General features: G+C 50.2%; 2 protein-coding genes across 2 annotated transcripts; both read left to right on the plus strand.

Moving 5' to 3' along the window:
• Positions 1–1,464: 1,464 nt before the first annotated feature.
• LOC144738918 (uncharacterized) lies at positions 1,465–7,499 on the plus strand (the record flags this gene model as incomplete). Its single annotated transcript, XM_078621919.1, is given in 27 exon segments — positions 1,465–1,658; positions 1,660–1,683; positions 1,685–1,713; positions 1,800–1,869; positions 1,871–1,921; positions 2,105–2,241; positions 2,331–2,485; positions 2,488–2,542; positions 2,616–2,772; positions 2,774–2,791; positions 2,870–2,990; positions 3,062–3,157; positions 3,160–3,224; positions 3,344–3,409; positions 3,411–3,447; positions 4,028–4,174; positions 4,263–4,303; positions 4,305–4,398; positions 4,568–4,696; positions 4,767–4,895; positions 4,989–5,117; positions 5,195–5,323; positions 5,396–5,610; positions 6,756–6,840; positions 7,026–7,109; positions 7,112–7,234; positions 7,339–7,499. Coding segments are annotated over 27 exon segments (2,741 nt in total), but the record flags the coding sequence as incomplete, so codon positions are not given.
• A 1,322-nt stretch (positions 7,500–8,821) lies between these two features.
• On the plus strand, positions 8,822–14,556 carry LOC144738914 (long-chain fatty acid transport protein 6-like). The gene is given in 16 exon segments (XM_078621915.1): positions 8,822–9,105; positions 9,107–9,191; positions 9,193–9,289; positions 9,377–9,460; positions 9,463–9,576; positions 10,843–10,952; positions 10,954–10,977; positions 10,979–11,003; positions 11,223–11,347; positions 11,416–11,521; positions 11,524–11,609; positions 11,680–11,770; positions 11,838–12,036; positions 12,368–12,465; positions 12,680–12,810; positions 14,380–14,556. Coding segments are annotated over 16 exon segments (1,836 nt in total).
• Positions 14,557–16,410: the final 1,854 nt, after the last annotated feature.

Consider the following 16,410-nt stretch of genomic DNA (forward strand, 5'->3'; position numbering starts at 1 on the left):
ATATGTTGGTTCAATATGGGACGCTATCATTTAATTGTCAATTAAAGACGATTCCATATTTTACTGGTAGAAGGGTTTCAACCCTTCTTCCACTGCATAGAAATGAGTATGTTAGAGAAATTCCCAGAACATCTTAGATGTGAATCAGGTTTTAGAGTTTCTCTGTGTGTGTGCCAACACAACAGTAATCTGTGGGGAGTAATTTGGTGAGTTAGTAATCTGGGTGGGGGTCAGTACTCTGGGGGGGTCAGTACTGTGGGTGGGGTCAGTACTCTGGGTGGGGTCAGTACTGTGGGGTGGGGTCGAGTACTCTGGTGGGGTCAGTAATCTGGATGGGGTCAGTACTCTGGGTGGGGTTAGTAATCTGGGTGGGGTCAGTACTCTGGTGGATTAGTAATCTGGGTGGGGTCAGTACTCTGGGTGTGGTCAGTACTCTGGGTGGGGTCAGTACTGTGGGTGGGGTTGGTAATCTGGGTGGGGTCAGTAATCTGGGTCAGTACCAATGTTCCCTCTAATTTTTCATGTGTCTGGGCACACACAAGCTCCCTGAGCACACTGAGGTCCACTGTGAGCAACATCAGATGTGCACGCTGTGGCCACATACCAGTATTACACTTGTTCAAAACCTTGGATCATGGCAAGTTACATGGCTTGTTAAAAGAATCCATTTACAGCAGTAATTTTCATTTGTTTACTTTTAATATAAGTGATTTGGCCCACTTAAAATGAAAAAGACAAAAATCTTGTTGTTCATGAAATGTGTAGTATGTGAGAGTCCCTGCTTTGGCTGAGGTGAGGTCCAGTTGTGGTCTGGCTTTGGGTCCTGTTCTGGACGAAATGATGCATAAACTCACTTGTTACTTCTCTTCGCTGCATGTTTTGCAGAGTACACCTTTCTCACTCGAAAAAGAAAAACATCTCACCCAGTTTCACTGCTTGTTCTTCTATTTGCACATACTCCCAACAGCCACTCCATCTTAAAAGAACCGCATTTCTTTTTTCTTTGACTTGGTGAGTGGATGTGTTGCTGCCTGTTCGTTTTGCCAGGATAAGGGGTTAGTTAGCATTTGCGTCTCTTAACTCCGCCGCACTGTTGTGAGCTAGCTAACCTGGACGGCGTGTGTAGGCTGGGCAATACGCAAGCACCATCAATGCTGATTGGTTGTGTAGAGGAAGTGAACCTTATCATATCATTGGCTGGACACGGAGTTACAAAGCAAGATGGTACAAAGAACAATATTATCGGTCTAATTAATTAGATTAGATTAGGTCTAATATTAGATATTAATGAATACGTTTATGTTTCATTTTATGCGCTGCACATATTTTCTCGTGCGCTGAGAATGTGCGAGCACTGCGTAATTGCGCAAGCGCGCAGCTTAGAGGGAACATTGGTCAGTACTCTGGGTGGGGTGAGTATGGTGACGCAGTGTTAACACTCAACGCTCATGCTGACATCCACAGCCTGTGACTCCGCCCACTGGGGTCCTCACTGCAGTAACAGATGTCAGTGCCAGAATGCAGCGTTGTGCAACCCGATCTCTGGCACCTGCGTGTGCCCCCCCGGCTTCTCAGGGTGGCGCTGTGAGGAGCGCTGCCGCCACGGCACCTATGGGAGCCAGTGCCAGCAGAGCTGCCAGTGCCAGAATGCCGCCCTGGTGTCACCACATGACTGGAGAGTGTACGTGGTGCGGCAGGATTCACTGGACCTTTGTAAGTCATGTTCCTCAAACGTTCCTCAAACATTCCTCAAACGTTCCTCACAGATTCCTCACCTGGTCCTCATCTGTGTGTTCCAGCTGTGAAGATGTCTGTCCACCAGGTAAACACGGTTACCAATGTGAGGAGAGGTGCCCATGTCAGAATGGAGGGAGTGTGTCACCATGTGACTGGAGAATGTTCCTGTTCTGCTGGCTGGATGGTATGTGCCTGAATTCACCTGAGTGTCCCCTGAATGTACCTCAATTCACCTGAGTGTCACGGATTGTACCTGAATGCACCTGAGTGTCCCTGAACACACCTGAGTGTCCCTGAATGCATCTGACCTTTCTGCACACCAGCAGTGAGGACGAGAACTGACGTGCAGGTGTTTGTCTGTCCACAGGGGACGGTGTGTGCTCAGCCGTGTCCCCCGGGACGCTTCGGCCTAAACTGCTCACACACCTGTCAGTGTCACAACAACGGTTTGTGTGTGTCGACCACTGGGGAGTGTGTGTGCAGCGCTGGATACACTGGAGAACGGTAAGCTGTGTGTGTGTGTGTGTGTGTGTGTGTGTGTGTGTGTGTGTGTGTGTGTCTTCATACTAAAACTAGTCTGTGTGTCTGCATAGGTGTCAGGACGAGTGTCCCGTGGGGACGTACGGAGCCAGTTGTGCAAGGACGTGTCGCTGCAAGAATAACAGCAAGTGCAGCCATAGCAATGGCGTATGTCTGTGTGAGCCAGGCTACACAGGGGAGACGTGTGATGTCCGACTGTGTCCTGAGGACACTACGGCATCCACTGTGACAGGAAGTGTCCATGTCACTGGCCCAACACACACAGGTACACACGCTTTGAACATGCTCCGTGCACTTGGTAACGGTGTCCATTGGATAACAGCGTCTTGTCTCATCAGCTGCCACCCCATGTCGGGGGAGTGTTGGTGTCGCCCGGGGTGGGCGGGGCTCCACTGCAACCAGACGTGCAGCCCCGGCTCCTACGGTACCCAGTGTCAGCAGGTGTGTGGCTGCCAGAACGGCGCCGACTGCCACAGCGTGACCGGGGTGTGCGTCCTGCACGCCGGGCTTCACGGTAAACGCTTCTGATTGGACGATGTGAGAGATGGGAGCGAGCCGTCGCAGCTCACATCTCTCTGGTCTCCGTCTTCAGGGCGTCGACTGCTCGATCCCGTGTCCAACAGGGTCACATGGTCTGAACTGCTCGTCCAGCTGCCGCTGTCAGAACGGGGCCCAGTGCTCACCTGTGGATGGATCCTGCCTCTGTCGGCCAGGTCAGTGACCCCCAGGTGGACGCTGCAGCTCTGTGCTGTTCTGGTGACGACCTTTGACCTGGTGTCTGCAGGGTGGCACGGCGTGGACTGTTCCGTGAACTGTCCCAGCGGTCACTGGGGGTGGGGTTGTAACCTGACATGTGTGTGTGAGAACGGAGCGGCGTGCAGTGCGTTGACGGGCGCTGCACCTGCATGCCAGGCTGGAGGGGAGACAGGTGTGAGCTCAAGTGTCAGGTGAGGTACAGTGTACTGTGTGTACTTGTATCCAAGTGAATACACACACACACACACACACACACACACACACACACCAGAGTATGTATGTGTGTATTCATACCGTGTGTTTCTCCCAGGACGGTGCGTATGGACTGGACTGCAGGGGGCGCTGTGACTGCAACCACGCTGATGGATGTCAACCACATCACTGGACACTGTCAATGTCTGCCTGGATGGACGGGTGAGACAGAGTAGTACTCTATGTTGGGAGTGGTACTGACTGATGACTTCATAGCTTCTCATTACTACTACTACTACTACTACTACTGTTACTACTACTACCAATATTGTTACTACTATTACTACCACTACTGCTACTACTGCTACTACTACTACTACTGCTACTACTACTACTGTTACTACTACTACCACTACTGCTACTATTACTGCTGTTACTAGTACCAGTACTACTACTACTAGTACTACATTACAACTCCTACTGCTACTTCTATGACTACTTCTCCTGTCTACTACTACGACTACTACTGCTACTACTATGGCTGCTACTATTACTACTACTGCATCATGACTACTACTACTACTACTACTGCTACTACGATGACTACTGCTACTACTACGACTACTTTTCCTATCGATTACTACTACTACTACTACTACTGCTACTACTAATAGTACTGCATCATGACTACTACTACTACTACTACTGCTACTACGACTACTACTACTACTACTACTACTACTGCTACCACGACTACAACTGTTGCTGTTTTACGTGTGTGTGTGTGTGTGTGTGTGTCCAGGTGTTCACTGTGACAGTGTGTGTGTGGAGGGTCGCTGGGGTCCAAACTGTTCCCTCCTCTGTACCTGTAAGAATGGAGCCTCCTGTTCTCCAGATGAAGGAACCTGTGAATGTGCACCAGGATTCAGAGGAACCAACTGTCAGAGGAGTGAGCACACACACACACACACACACACACACACACACACACACACACACACACACACACACTTACCCGTCCTCTGCTCCTGGTTCAGTCTGCTCTCCAGGTTTCTATGGTCACCGCTGCAGTCAGACGTTGTCCTCAGTGTGTCCACAGCAACGGACCGTGTCACCATGTGACTGGACAGTGTGACTGCCTGCCGGGTTTTAAAGGGACGCTGTGTAATGAGGGTGAGTGTCACATACCCCATCACATGGTGTGTGATCGATGTGTGTGTGTGTCACATGAAACAGCTGAGGATCGACGTGTCAGACTGTCTCCGTTGGCAACGGGGGGTGGGTTGGGACACGTGTAGTCGCATTGGATGAGCTGATGAACACATGATGTCCCTGCGTGCAGTGTGTCCCAGCGGTTTCTACGGGAAGAGGTGTGCGCAGCACTGCAGCTGCACCAACAACGGCACCTGTCACCCCATCGACGGCTCATGTCAGTGTTACCCCGGCTGGATAGGCAGCGACTGCTCGCAGCGTGAGTTCACACGTCCACAGTTCATGAGCAGACGTCCCGGCGTCTGACGCGTCCCTGTGTCCCGTTCCAGTTTGTCCTCCTGGTCTGTGGGGCCCAAACTGCATCCATACCTGTAACTGCCACAATGGCGCGGTGTGCAGCGCGTATGACGGCGAGTGCAGCTGCACGGCGGGATGGGTGGGGCTCTACTGCACGCAGCGTGAGTCACACACACGATTGTCCTCAGAGGACACCTGATGTTGCCACGGAAACATGCTGAGCTTGCAGGTGTGTGCTGCATGCGGTCATGCAGGTTGTCCTCTGGGCTTCTACGGACGTAACTGTTTGGAGCCATGTCGTTGCTGGAACGGAGCCAACTGTGACCACGTCACAGGGCGCTGCACCTGCCGCACTGGCTTCATGGGGCCACAGTGCGCACAAAGTAATACCTGACTTCCTGTTTTGGGGCGTGGGGATGTGTCTCTGGAGTTCTTGTGCTCACACGTGTTGTTGTTGTAGAGTGTCCTCCTGGTTCCTATGGTTACGGCTGCCGTCAGGTGTGTGACTGTCTGCATAACTCCACCTGTGATCATATGACCGGCACCTGCTACTGCAGCCCAGGCTGGAGCGGCGTGCGCTGCAAGCAAGGTGTGTGTGTGAGTGTGAGTGAGGTGTGTGTGCGTGCGTGTGTGTGTGTGACATATGACTTCCTGTCTGCAGCCAGCATGGTCGCTGGCAGCCTGGACCCTCTGACCAGTGCCGCCGTCCACGTGGACTCGACTCAGGTCGGAGCGGCGGCAGGAATCATCGTCCTGGTGCTGCTGCTGATCCTGGTTCTCCTCCTCCTCCTCCACCGCAAGAAGATGAAGAGCAAAGAGCCCACGATGGCAACTGTGACCTTCACACCGGCTCTTAGGGCCACGACTGACTACACTGCAACGGGTACACTACCAGTACACCACCACCAGTACCAGTGCAACACCAGCACAATACCAGTACTCCACCAGTACGAGTACTACCCCAGTACAACACCAATACCAGTACAACACCAGTGCACACCACCACCAGTACTAGTACACCACCATTACCAATCCAGTACACTACCAGTACAACACCAGTACACCACCAGTGCAGTACACCACCAATACCAGTACAACACCAGTGCACGCCACCACCAGTACTAGTACACCACCATTACCAATCCAGTACACTACCAGTACAACACCAGTACACCACCAGTGCAGTACACCACCAATACCAGTACAACACCAGTGCACGCCACCACCAGTACTAGTACACCACCATTACCAATCCAGTACACTACCAGTACAACACCAGTACACCACCAGTACCAGTCCAGTACACCACCAGTCCCAGCACACCACCAGTACCAGTCCAGTACACCACCAGTACCAGTACCAGTACACCACCAGGCCAGTACACCACCAGTACCAGTCCAGTACACCACCAGTACCAGTACCAGTACACCACCAGGCCAGTACACCACCAATACCAGTCCAGTACACCAACAGTACCCGTCCAGTACACCACCAGTACCAGTACCAGTGCCCCACCAGTCCAGTACACCACCAATACCAGTCCAGTACACCAACAGTACCCGTCCAGTACACCACCAGTACCAGTACCAGTACCCCACCAGTCCAGTACACCACCAATACCAGTCCAGTACACCACCAATACCAGTCCAGTACACCACCAGTACCCGTCCAGTACACCACCAGCACCAGTACCAGTACACCACCAGTACCAGTACCAGTACACCACCAATACCAGTCAGTACATCACCAGTACCCGTCCAGTACACCACCAGCACCAGTACCAGTACACACCACCAGCGTATGACATGTCTGATGACATCTCTGGTCTTTCAGACATTCACGCACCAACATGTGACGCTCGTCCCAGTAACTACTTCTCCAACCCCAGTTACCACACACTGACGCAGCGCCCTCGGCCCCGCCCACCTCGGCCCCGCCCCTTACAGACAGGTGAGACAGCGTGTGTCGGCATGAGGCCGGCGGACGTCGTCCCGGCTGACGTGTGTCCGTGTCTCTCCCAGGCCAACAACAGTCCGATGCTGGTGGACCGGGCCTGTCCTCTGAGGGTCGGAGCGGCGACGCTTCCTGCCAACTTCAGCCAGCTGGGTGAGAAGGGGCGGGACGAACTGTCCGCCGTCAGTGTGCCCGTCCTCACTGTCTGACTGTGTCCACAGGAGCGTACGGCACGGACAGGGAGAACCCTTGCCAGGTCATTCCGAGGTACGTGTGTGTTCCTGTGAAACAGGTCAGCTGACCGCGTCCCTCATGGCCCCGCCCTCTGTGTCCCGTAGACCTGGGGACGGACACTCCGTCCCACGGAAGCTCCTCATCCCTGGACAGCGCAGAGAACCCGTACGCCACCATCAAGGACCCGCCCTTCCGCCTGCCAAGAACGCCGAGTGCGGCTACGAGGAAATGAAGTCACCCGGCAGACGGGATTCGCCGTACGCCGAGATCAGCGACAGCAGCCCGGCGAGAAGACGCAACGTCTATGAAGTGGGTGAGTTTGTGACAGGAAGCAGCGTGTCTCAGGTGTGACAGGAAGTCCCCGCCCCAGCCCCGATGAGACGTGTCATGACGCTCGTCACCGTGTGGTCGATCCAGAGCCGGCGGCAGGCGGCGGCGTTCTCTGGGCAGACGCCGGCGGGCATGTGCAGCTTGGACAGGATGCCTACGATCTCCCCAAGAACAGCCGCGTCCTGTCCCACTACGACGTCCTGCCGGCGCGGGACCTGCGCAGCTCGGAGCAGCCAGACAGTGACTGACTGTCAACAGGAGCTCAGAGTGTCGCCGTGACGTCCCACAGCAGCTCCAACCAATCACCGCGCACTCCTGTGTGACATCACAACCATGAACACGTTCCAGTGAACACAAAGGTCGTTGTCAAGGCCGACGCCTCAGTCACATGATCCTCTGACGCAGTATTTAATTTCCTATCGTAGTATTTGTACATGTGACTGCAGGAATCAGTCATGTGCCTGATCTGAATCCCCTGACTGAGCAGAAGCTCCGCCTCTGAGGCAACATCGACCAATGAATGAACGGATGAACGATGACGTCGTCTCTTCAAGGAATACCGAGTATTCTTGGAAGTACTCTGGGTACTTGAAAGAACCTTCGGATGTACAAACTACTGCTGATAGTATTTGTGGTACCGTGTAAGGAACCAACTGCGGTACTTGTTGTAGTACTAGTTTTACTTTTGCTGTACTTTGTATACACCCACAGCCAGATTGTCTGCAGTGGCCATACTCTCTGATGGAGTACTGCATGTTCTCCTATGTAATACCATGCACCATGTACCCAGCACCCCTGACAGTGCTGTGTACCTCCTTCCGTCCTTTTGAAGTACCTAAACCTTCAGTCAAACATTCCATGTTTCTACCGCAACCTTTGACCCCTAACCACTTTGACCAAAGAAAGGAAACAAGTTACAGTTTTATTTCAATGCACTTGTACACAAAAACAAAGTACACAGTACTCAGTACACAGTGCACAGTACAACTTCTGATACTTGCAAGATTGTAGTACTCAGTATGTAGTACTCGGTAAGTATGACTCTGTAGGTATTACTCAGTATGTAGTACTCAGTAAGTACGACTCAATGGGTAGTACTCAATATCTAGTACTCAATAAGTACTACTCAGTATCTAGTACTCATTACGTTTTTATCTTGGACCTGGAAACAAAATGTAGTTTGAACTTGTACTCTTTTACTCTTCACAGTATTTATTGTGTTCATGTGACGTACTTACAGTACCACACTGCAGTACAGTACGAAAGTACTGTGACTCCTGAGAGTACCAACAGTACCAATACACACTTTCAAGTATATGGCAGTATTTTTCTTTGTGTTGTGTCTTTGTGCGAATACACACTGTACATGAATACACGCAGTAAAACATTTACACTGTAAACAAATACACTGTAAACACATACACACGGTACATAAAGTACTACGACATATCTTACTTTGACAGATGGTTCAATACATTTATTAGAACTTTGGAGAACTTTGAAGAACAGTGACGTCAGAAGTTGCTGCGAGTCCGATGGGCATGCGCAGTGAGCGCGCTCCCGTGGCGCCATGAGACGGGTTCTGGTCGGTGGACTGGTCGCCGTCCTGCTGGTTCTGGTCCAGCGGAGGACGCGTCCGTTCCTCTGGTCCGACCTGTTCTACGCGCTCCGGCTGTGGCGCTACAGGAAGCAGCTGCAGGTTCGGATGCGGAACGGAACCTGGTCGTTCCTGGGCCGGTTCCTGCAGCAGGCGGAGAACCTCCCCGACAAGGTCTTCATTGTTTTCGAGGAGCAGACGTTCACGTACGCGCAAGTGCACAGGAGAAGTTCCCGCTTCGCCAACGTGCTCCGGGACTCGGTGGCTTCCGGGGACGGTCGTGTCCCTGCTCATGTCCAACGAACCGGACTTCATCTGCGTCTGGTTCGGACTCTGCAAACTGGGGCGCGCGGACCGCGTTCCTCAACTGGAACCTGAAGGCGGCTTTCCTTCTCCAGAGCGTCCGCACCTGTGGAGCGAAGACCCTGGTGGTCGGTGCAGGTTGGTAGACGTCTCCTGAGTGCATGCCTCCAGAGCCCTGGACCTCAAGGGGTCTGTAAGAGTCTGTTCCTCTGTGTGTGCCTGCAGACTTGGTGGGTCTGGTGCAGGAGATTCTTCAGGACCTGCAGAAGGACGAGGTGCACGTGTGGGTGGTCGATGACTCGTCGTCCCAGTGGGCGTCAACACTCTACTGGACAAGATGGAGAGGGCGTCTGAAGACCTGGACGGACGTCCGCAGGGGGACATCACGTCCAACTTCCTGTTTATATTCACCTCAGGGACCACAGGTACGTCACGCCCCTGTCTGTCTGCCCCGCTCCTCACCTGACAGGTGTGTCACTGCCTGTGTGTGTGTGTATGTGTGTGTGTGTGTGTGTGTGGTGTGTGTGTGTGTGTGTGTGTGTGTGTGTGTGTGTGTGTGTGTGTTAAGGATGTGAATCCACCGGACTCATTACATAAGTATCTCGATAGCTGCAAGTGATACGACACAGTGATGACCCTTGACCTCCCTGATTCGATTCGTCCCGTTCACGATGGGATTCATTCATTAATGATGATTTACTTTAGCTGATGTACACGATGTACAGTGTTTTTTGTCAACAACGGACTGTAAAACAGCTGTGAAAGAGACATCGGTGAGGCAGCAGTTCTCCTCCTGCTAGGGGGCAGTAGTGAGTCCAGGGATCCTGCTAGACGGAGTCAGTGACATCAGCTCCAATCTACAGTCAGTGAGTCCAGTCAGCATCTGTTTGTTTTTACCTTACAAATGGAGGATTACACATCTAAACTCAAACCATTTTATAAACTGGACTTTGAATGGAAGAAGGAGGTGATCATTAAAGAAGACCAACGGTCTCCATGGAGACAGAGACGATAAGGAACATTTCTAACAAGTTCTGATGCTTTTGTTCAGAAGGAGCGGATCATTGACTTATTTATGAGTAGAGGTCATACCATGATGTTTCTTTGATTAAAAGTTCAGTGTGTCTGAGTAAAGATGTTGATATGAGACTTTAAACAACCACTAACTGTTGACAGTCAGATGGTGAATCAGTTATAACTGTAGCTTGAGGTGTTCACACATATGCATTTGTTTTCTCTGTTGTCGATTCATAACTGAACATATGAACAAAAGGAGGGTATGGAGGGAGACAATGCAACGCAAGACTGACACTCCAGAGGGGAGGGGAGGGGGGCAGGTGAACTCAGAGCAGCACCAGAGCTGCTGGCTGAACTGAAGCAGCAGTGGAAAAGGTGGGAGGGGCTTATTGACTCAACAGTCAGTGCTCATTGGACATTTTCACTCTGTGTCTCTGGTGACAAGTGTCACATATCTGCTGATCACGACACACGTCCCAGATGAATCTAGATGACATCACAACCAGGGGCCAGACTGCCGTTCACCAGTACCCTTACATCCAGTTTTGCTAGGGGGGCACAGCGTTTCACCTTGCACCCCACCGGCCCCCGGTAACGCCCCCCGTGTGAAGGTATCGGTGTGTGAGTGTGAATGTGAAGTAGCTGTGGAACTCAGGAGAACGTCCTGTCGACAGGTGTGTCTAAGGCGGCCTGCGTCAGCCATCTTAAAGCCGTCTCCAGTATGGCCTTCCTCCACATGTGTGGAGCCACAGCTGATGACATCATCTACATGCCCCTCCCCCTGTAACCACATGTCTGCCTCGCTGCTCGGGGATTGGAGGATGTATCCAGCTCGGTAACACGTGCACTCCGATTCTCCTGCAGTACAATGTAGTACTCTTTAGTACCCACTGTAGTACTCCTGTAGTACTACTTTAGTACACCTGAAGTACACTGTACTCCTCCTGAAATAGCCCTGTTCTACTACTGTAGTAAATCCTAAAGTATCCCAGTACTACTCCTGAAGTATCCCTGTAGTACTCATGTAGTACCACTGCGGTACTCTGTCCTGCAGGGGCGACATGCGTCCTGAAGAGGAAGTTCTCTGCCCGTGTTTTCTGGAAGGACTGTGTACAGCATCAGGTGACGGTGGTCCAGTACATCGGGGAGCTGTGCCGTTACCTGGTCAACCAGCCCCAGGTAGGACGTGGACGACGTGGACAATGTGGACCTGAGCTGCGTCCACTCATGGACGTGTTGTTGTCCAGGTTCCAGAGGAGAAGACCCACAGAGTCCGGCTGGCAGCGGGAAGTGGTCTCAGGTCAGACGTGTGGAGGAAGTTTGTGAAACGTTTCGGAGGAATCCGGATCAGAGAAGGTACGGGCTGACGGAGGTCAGCGTCGGCTTCCTCAACTACACCGACAAGGTCGGGCCCATCGGCAGAGCCAGCTTCTTCAACAAGGTCAGAACATGTCCAGAACCTCTTCACGGACATGCCCCTCGGGCGCTGACTCCTGCCGTGTGTGTTGCAGCGCTCGATGCCCTTCGAGCTGCTCAGCATGGACCCTCAGACCTCGGAGCCGTTTCGGACGGCAGCTGGACGATGTGTCAGAGCACGGCGAGGTGATGACACTTCCTGCTGCTCGCGAGCAGACGAGCATCAGTCGCTGATGTCGTTCGTCCTCTGCAGGAGAGACCGGCGTCCTGGTGACGCCTCTGACCGTGTCCAACCAGTTCCTGGGCTACGCTGGAGATCAGGTCCAGACGGAGAAGAAGCTGCTCAGAGACGTCTTCAGCCCTGGAGACGTCTTCTTCAACACCGGAGACCTGATGTCCCTCGACCAGCACGACTTCCTCTACTTCAGAGATCGTGTTGGAGACACGTTCAGGTACCGGATGAACAGGCTGGGGGAGGGGGGGCGTTTGGAGACGTTTGGACATCGCTGGAGACAGTTGGACACAGCTGGAGACACTGTTATTGTCCACTCATTGGGGACAGTGTGCGCTTCCTGTGATAGAGGACAGTAGAACAGAGGACAGAAGAGCAGAGGACAGAAGAGCAGAGGACAGAAGAACAGAGGACAGAAGAACAGAGGACAGAATGACAGAGGACAGAAGAGCAGAGGACAGTAGAACAGAGGGCAGAGTAGCAGAGGACAGAGTAGCAGAGGAGAGAAGAACATGCGTTGTGAGCAGCTGAGGACAGTGTGTGTCCCTCAGGTGGAAAGGAGAGAACGTGTCCACCATGGAGGTCTCAGAGGTTCTCTGTCAAGTGGATTTTATCCAGGAGGCCACCGTCTACGGCGTCTCTGTCCCAGGTCTGTCCACTGCATGTCATGATGAAATGTTTGTTGGAGACAGAAGGACGGTCGGACCTGTTTGTTTGTTTGTTTGTTTATGAGACTTGTGATGACCTGTTGTCTGTTAACTGTCTTCAGTCCTTTAAAGACTGTGTGCGTGTGTGTGTGTGTGGGGGGGGGGGTGTTACCTTGCCGACCAATCTGAGTGGACATGTGACTGTGCTGTTGACAGGACATGAAGGACGAGCAGGAATGTCTGCTGTCGTCTTAAAGGACGGACGCAGATTAGACGGACGGAAACTCTTCGAGCACCTGGAGGACGTCCTCCCGTCCTACGCCTGGCCGCGCTTCCTCCGAGTACAGGTGGGCACTCATTCACCCTGTTTCCTCTGACATTCACACGTTCAGCCTGTGTTTCCTCTGACATTCACTCGTTCACCCAGTGTGTCTGCTGACATTCACAGTTCAGCCTGCGTTTTCTCTGACATTCACTCGTTCAGCCTGTGTTTCCTCTGACATTCACTCGTTCACCCAGTGTGTCTGCTGACATTCACTTGTTCACCCTGTGTTTCCTCTGACATTCACTTGTTCACCCTGTGTTTCCTCTGACATTCACTCGTTCATCCTGCGTTTCCTCTGACATTCATTTGTTCAGCCTATGTTTCCTCTGACATTCACTCGTTCACCCTGCGTTTCTTCTGACATTCACTTGTTCAACCTGTTTCCTCTGACATTCACACGTTCACCCTGTGTTTCCTCTGACATTCACTTGTTCAGCCTGTTTCCTCTGACATTCACTCGTTCACCCTGTGTTTCCTCTGACATTCACTTGTTCACCCTGTGTTTCCTCTGACATTCACTCGTTCACCCTGTTTCCTCTGACATTCACTCGTTCATCCTGTTTCCTCTGACATTCACTCGTTCAGCCCTGTGTTTCCTCTGACATTCACTCGTTCAGCCTGTGTTTCCTCTGACATTCACTCGTTCAGCCTGTGTTTCCTGTCACATGGTATCCTAGGTTCATTCGTAGTCAACTGGACTTGTAGTTTACTTGAAGACGTTTCTCCACTCATCTAGAAGCTTCTTCAGTTCTGAACTGACTAGTGGGGGGTTCTACCACTAATACTTAGTTGTGATGTTTGGTGTGAGGTGCCGGTCTCCCTCCCGGGCAGTCAGTAACCTGAGAGTCATTAACGGTGAACTGTGTCAAAATTGGCAGAATACCGACCTCTAGTGGGGACCTGTTTTTGCAACACACACACAGAGAAAACAGCAGCCGGGTTGTCAGGTTTGTTGCCAACTGCGTCAAGCGATCAGTCTGCACCATCCATGTCAAGTGATGAATCTTACAGGATAACTATGAATTTCAACTAATCAATACATTCTAAAACAGTATTTAACATTATCTCTTCTATCCATGATCAATCAGAGACAGATCTATAACAGACACCATCACTAGTCTGATATCATTCAATTCGAGACAGATCTATAACAGACACCATCACTAGTCTGATATCATTCAATATGAGACAGATCTATAACAGACACCATCACTAGTCAGATATCGTTCAATCAGAGACAGATCTATAACAGACACCATCACTAGTCTGATATCATTCATTCTTTCATCCTGATGAGGATTCTCTCTGATTTGTGTGATGATTTGACAAACATCCGACGGAACTTCACAGTATGTTCATGGTTGTGTATGAGACCTGTGTGAATTCAATTAGATAGAATATATAGACAGTAGTGAACCGTCAACACTGGACAGGACAGGAGGACTGAGTCTCCTCCGGGTCCTCCGTTTACTGGGTGTGGAGGTGAAACATCTTCAAGAAACATCTTCAAGTAAACTACAAGTCCAGTTGACAATGAATGAACCTAGCAAAAAGTTTCCTCTGACATTCACCCGCTCACCCTGTGTTTCAGAGCACTCTGGAGGTGACACAGACCTTCAAGCAGCAGAAGATGTCGTTGGTCCGTGAAAGTTTCAATCCGTCCATGAACTCTGACATGTTGTACTTCCTGGACATGAATCGGAGGGATTTCACTCGCCTGACGGCGTCTGTGTACAACGATATCATGGAGGGGAACGTCAGACTGTGATGGACTGATGATCACTGATCACTGATGATCACGGATCACTGATGATCACGGATTAATGATGATGACTGATCACTGATGATCACAGATGATGACTGATGATCAATGATGATCATTGATGATCAATTATGATCACTGACAATCACTGATGATCACGGATTACTGGTGACCACTGATGATCACTGATGATCAGTGATGATCACTGATCAATGATGATCACCAATGATGACTGATGATCAGTGATGATCACTGATAATCACTGATGAGAACGGATTACTGGTGATCAGTGATAATCAGTGATAATCACTGATGACTGATGATCACCAATGATGACTGATGATCAATGATCACTGATAATCAATGATGATGACTGATCAATGATGATCACCGATGATGACTGATAATCACTGATGATCAATGATGATGACTGATCAATGATGATCACCGATGATGACTGATGATCACTGATCAATGATGATCACTGATAATTACTGATGATCACAGATTTCTGATGATCACTGACGATGACTGATCACTGGTGATCACTGATGATCACTGATCAATGATGATCACTGAATGATGATGATCAATGATGATCACTGATGATGATCAATAATGAACACTGATGATCAATGATGATCAGTGATGATGACTGATCACTGATGATCTGTGTGTGTTTGTGTGAGACGTGTTTTTCCTCTGGTTTCTCACACTCTTATCTTTGTACCTGCTTGAATCAAATGTACTGATTGGTCCTGTGGACAAACTCTTTAACCAATAAATGTCAAAACAGCAGTGATAAATGTCAAAATGACTGTTGTGTTTCGCCCCCCCCCCTACATTGTATCGTTACGGTTTTAGTTTATTTTTATTCTCTACTAAATGAACATTTCTGAATTCCAGAGTGAATAATGACGTGTCAGACTCCTGTGATCAGATCAGACTACAGCCCCTCCTGGGGAAACTGTCGACACGACACAGTCTGCTGTCTCTTGTTGACGTGACCCCAATGCATTGTGGTCTATGTTGTCTTGGTTAGTGACCATCGGTTGTTCACTACTTTTCGCGATGCATGGTGGGATTCTTTGATATAGGGTAGATTGATGATCACTCAGGAATCACACACCACTACAAAATGGCGGATCCACTATGTAGCGTACTATGGAGGGAGTAGGGAGTGATTTCGGACACAGCCTGGTATTCATGAATGAAATATTTATTGTCATAGTGCCCCCTGGCACTGGAGCAGCGTCATGGCTATCATGATCCGATCCGTGTAGGAAACCTGGTCCGTTCTGTGTATGTGCCAGAATGACACTATGTTTACAATTAAAGTACAAATACAAATGAATGAGAGGTGAAAAAGATGACAGAAAAGTACACATGATGAAAACAATGGAAAAGAAAGAAGATGAGTGATCGACTCCTGCATATGGAGGGCCGTACCTGCAAGACAGTTTCATCAAATTTTGTGTTTAAAGGAAACAACAAGTGGATTTTAGAAATAAAGTATTTAAAACGTAATACTAACTGGACACACATATCTTACTGGAAGAAAGAACGGCTAAATAAGTTATGTTTAAGTGAAGTCTTAAACTCTTAACAAGAATTTTGTTTTTAAGATTAAAAATAACATTTTTTAGATGATAAATAGCCGTCAAGAAAGATTTTATTTCGAAAATGAAAATGAATTTGTTTCATGAAATGAAATTGTCTCAGCAAATATCAGTGTCATTTTCTCTTATTCTGAATCGGGTTTCTGGTGCGGATCGGGTACAGCCTGTCAGCATAGACACTGCCGCCATCTTGGATGTTTCCTTCTTTCGCCCCTAATTCATTTAACTCTATCGAGGAAGG

This window comes from Lampetra planeri, unplaced genomic scaffold, assembly GCF_965212315.1.
Source record: "Lampetra planeri unplaced genomic scaffold, kcLamPlan1.2.h2 scaffold_1223, whole genome shotgun sequence".
NCBI classification, from domain to species: Eukaryota; Metazoa; Chordata; class Hyperoartia; order Petromyzontiformes; family Petromyzontidae; genus Lampetra; species Lampetra planeri.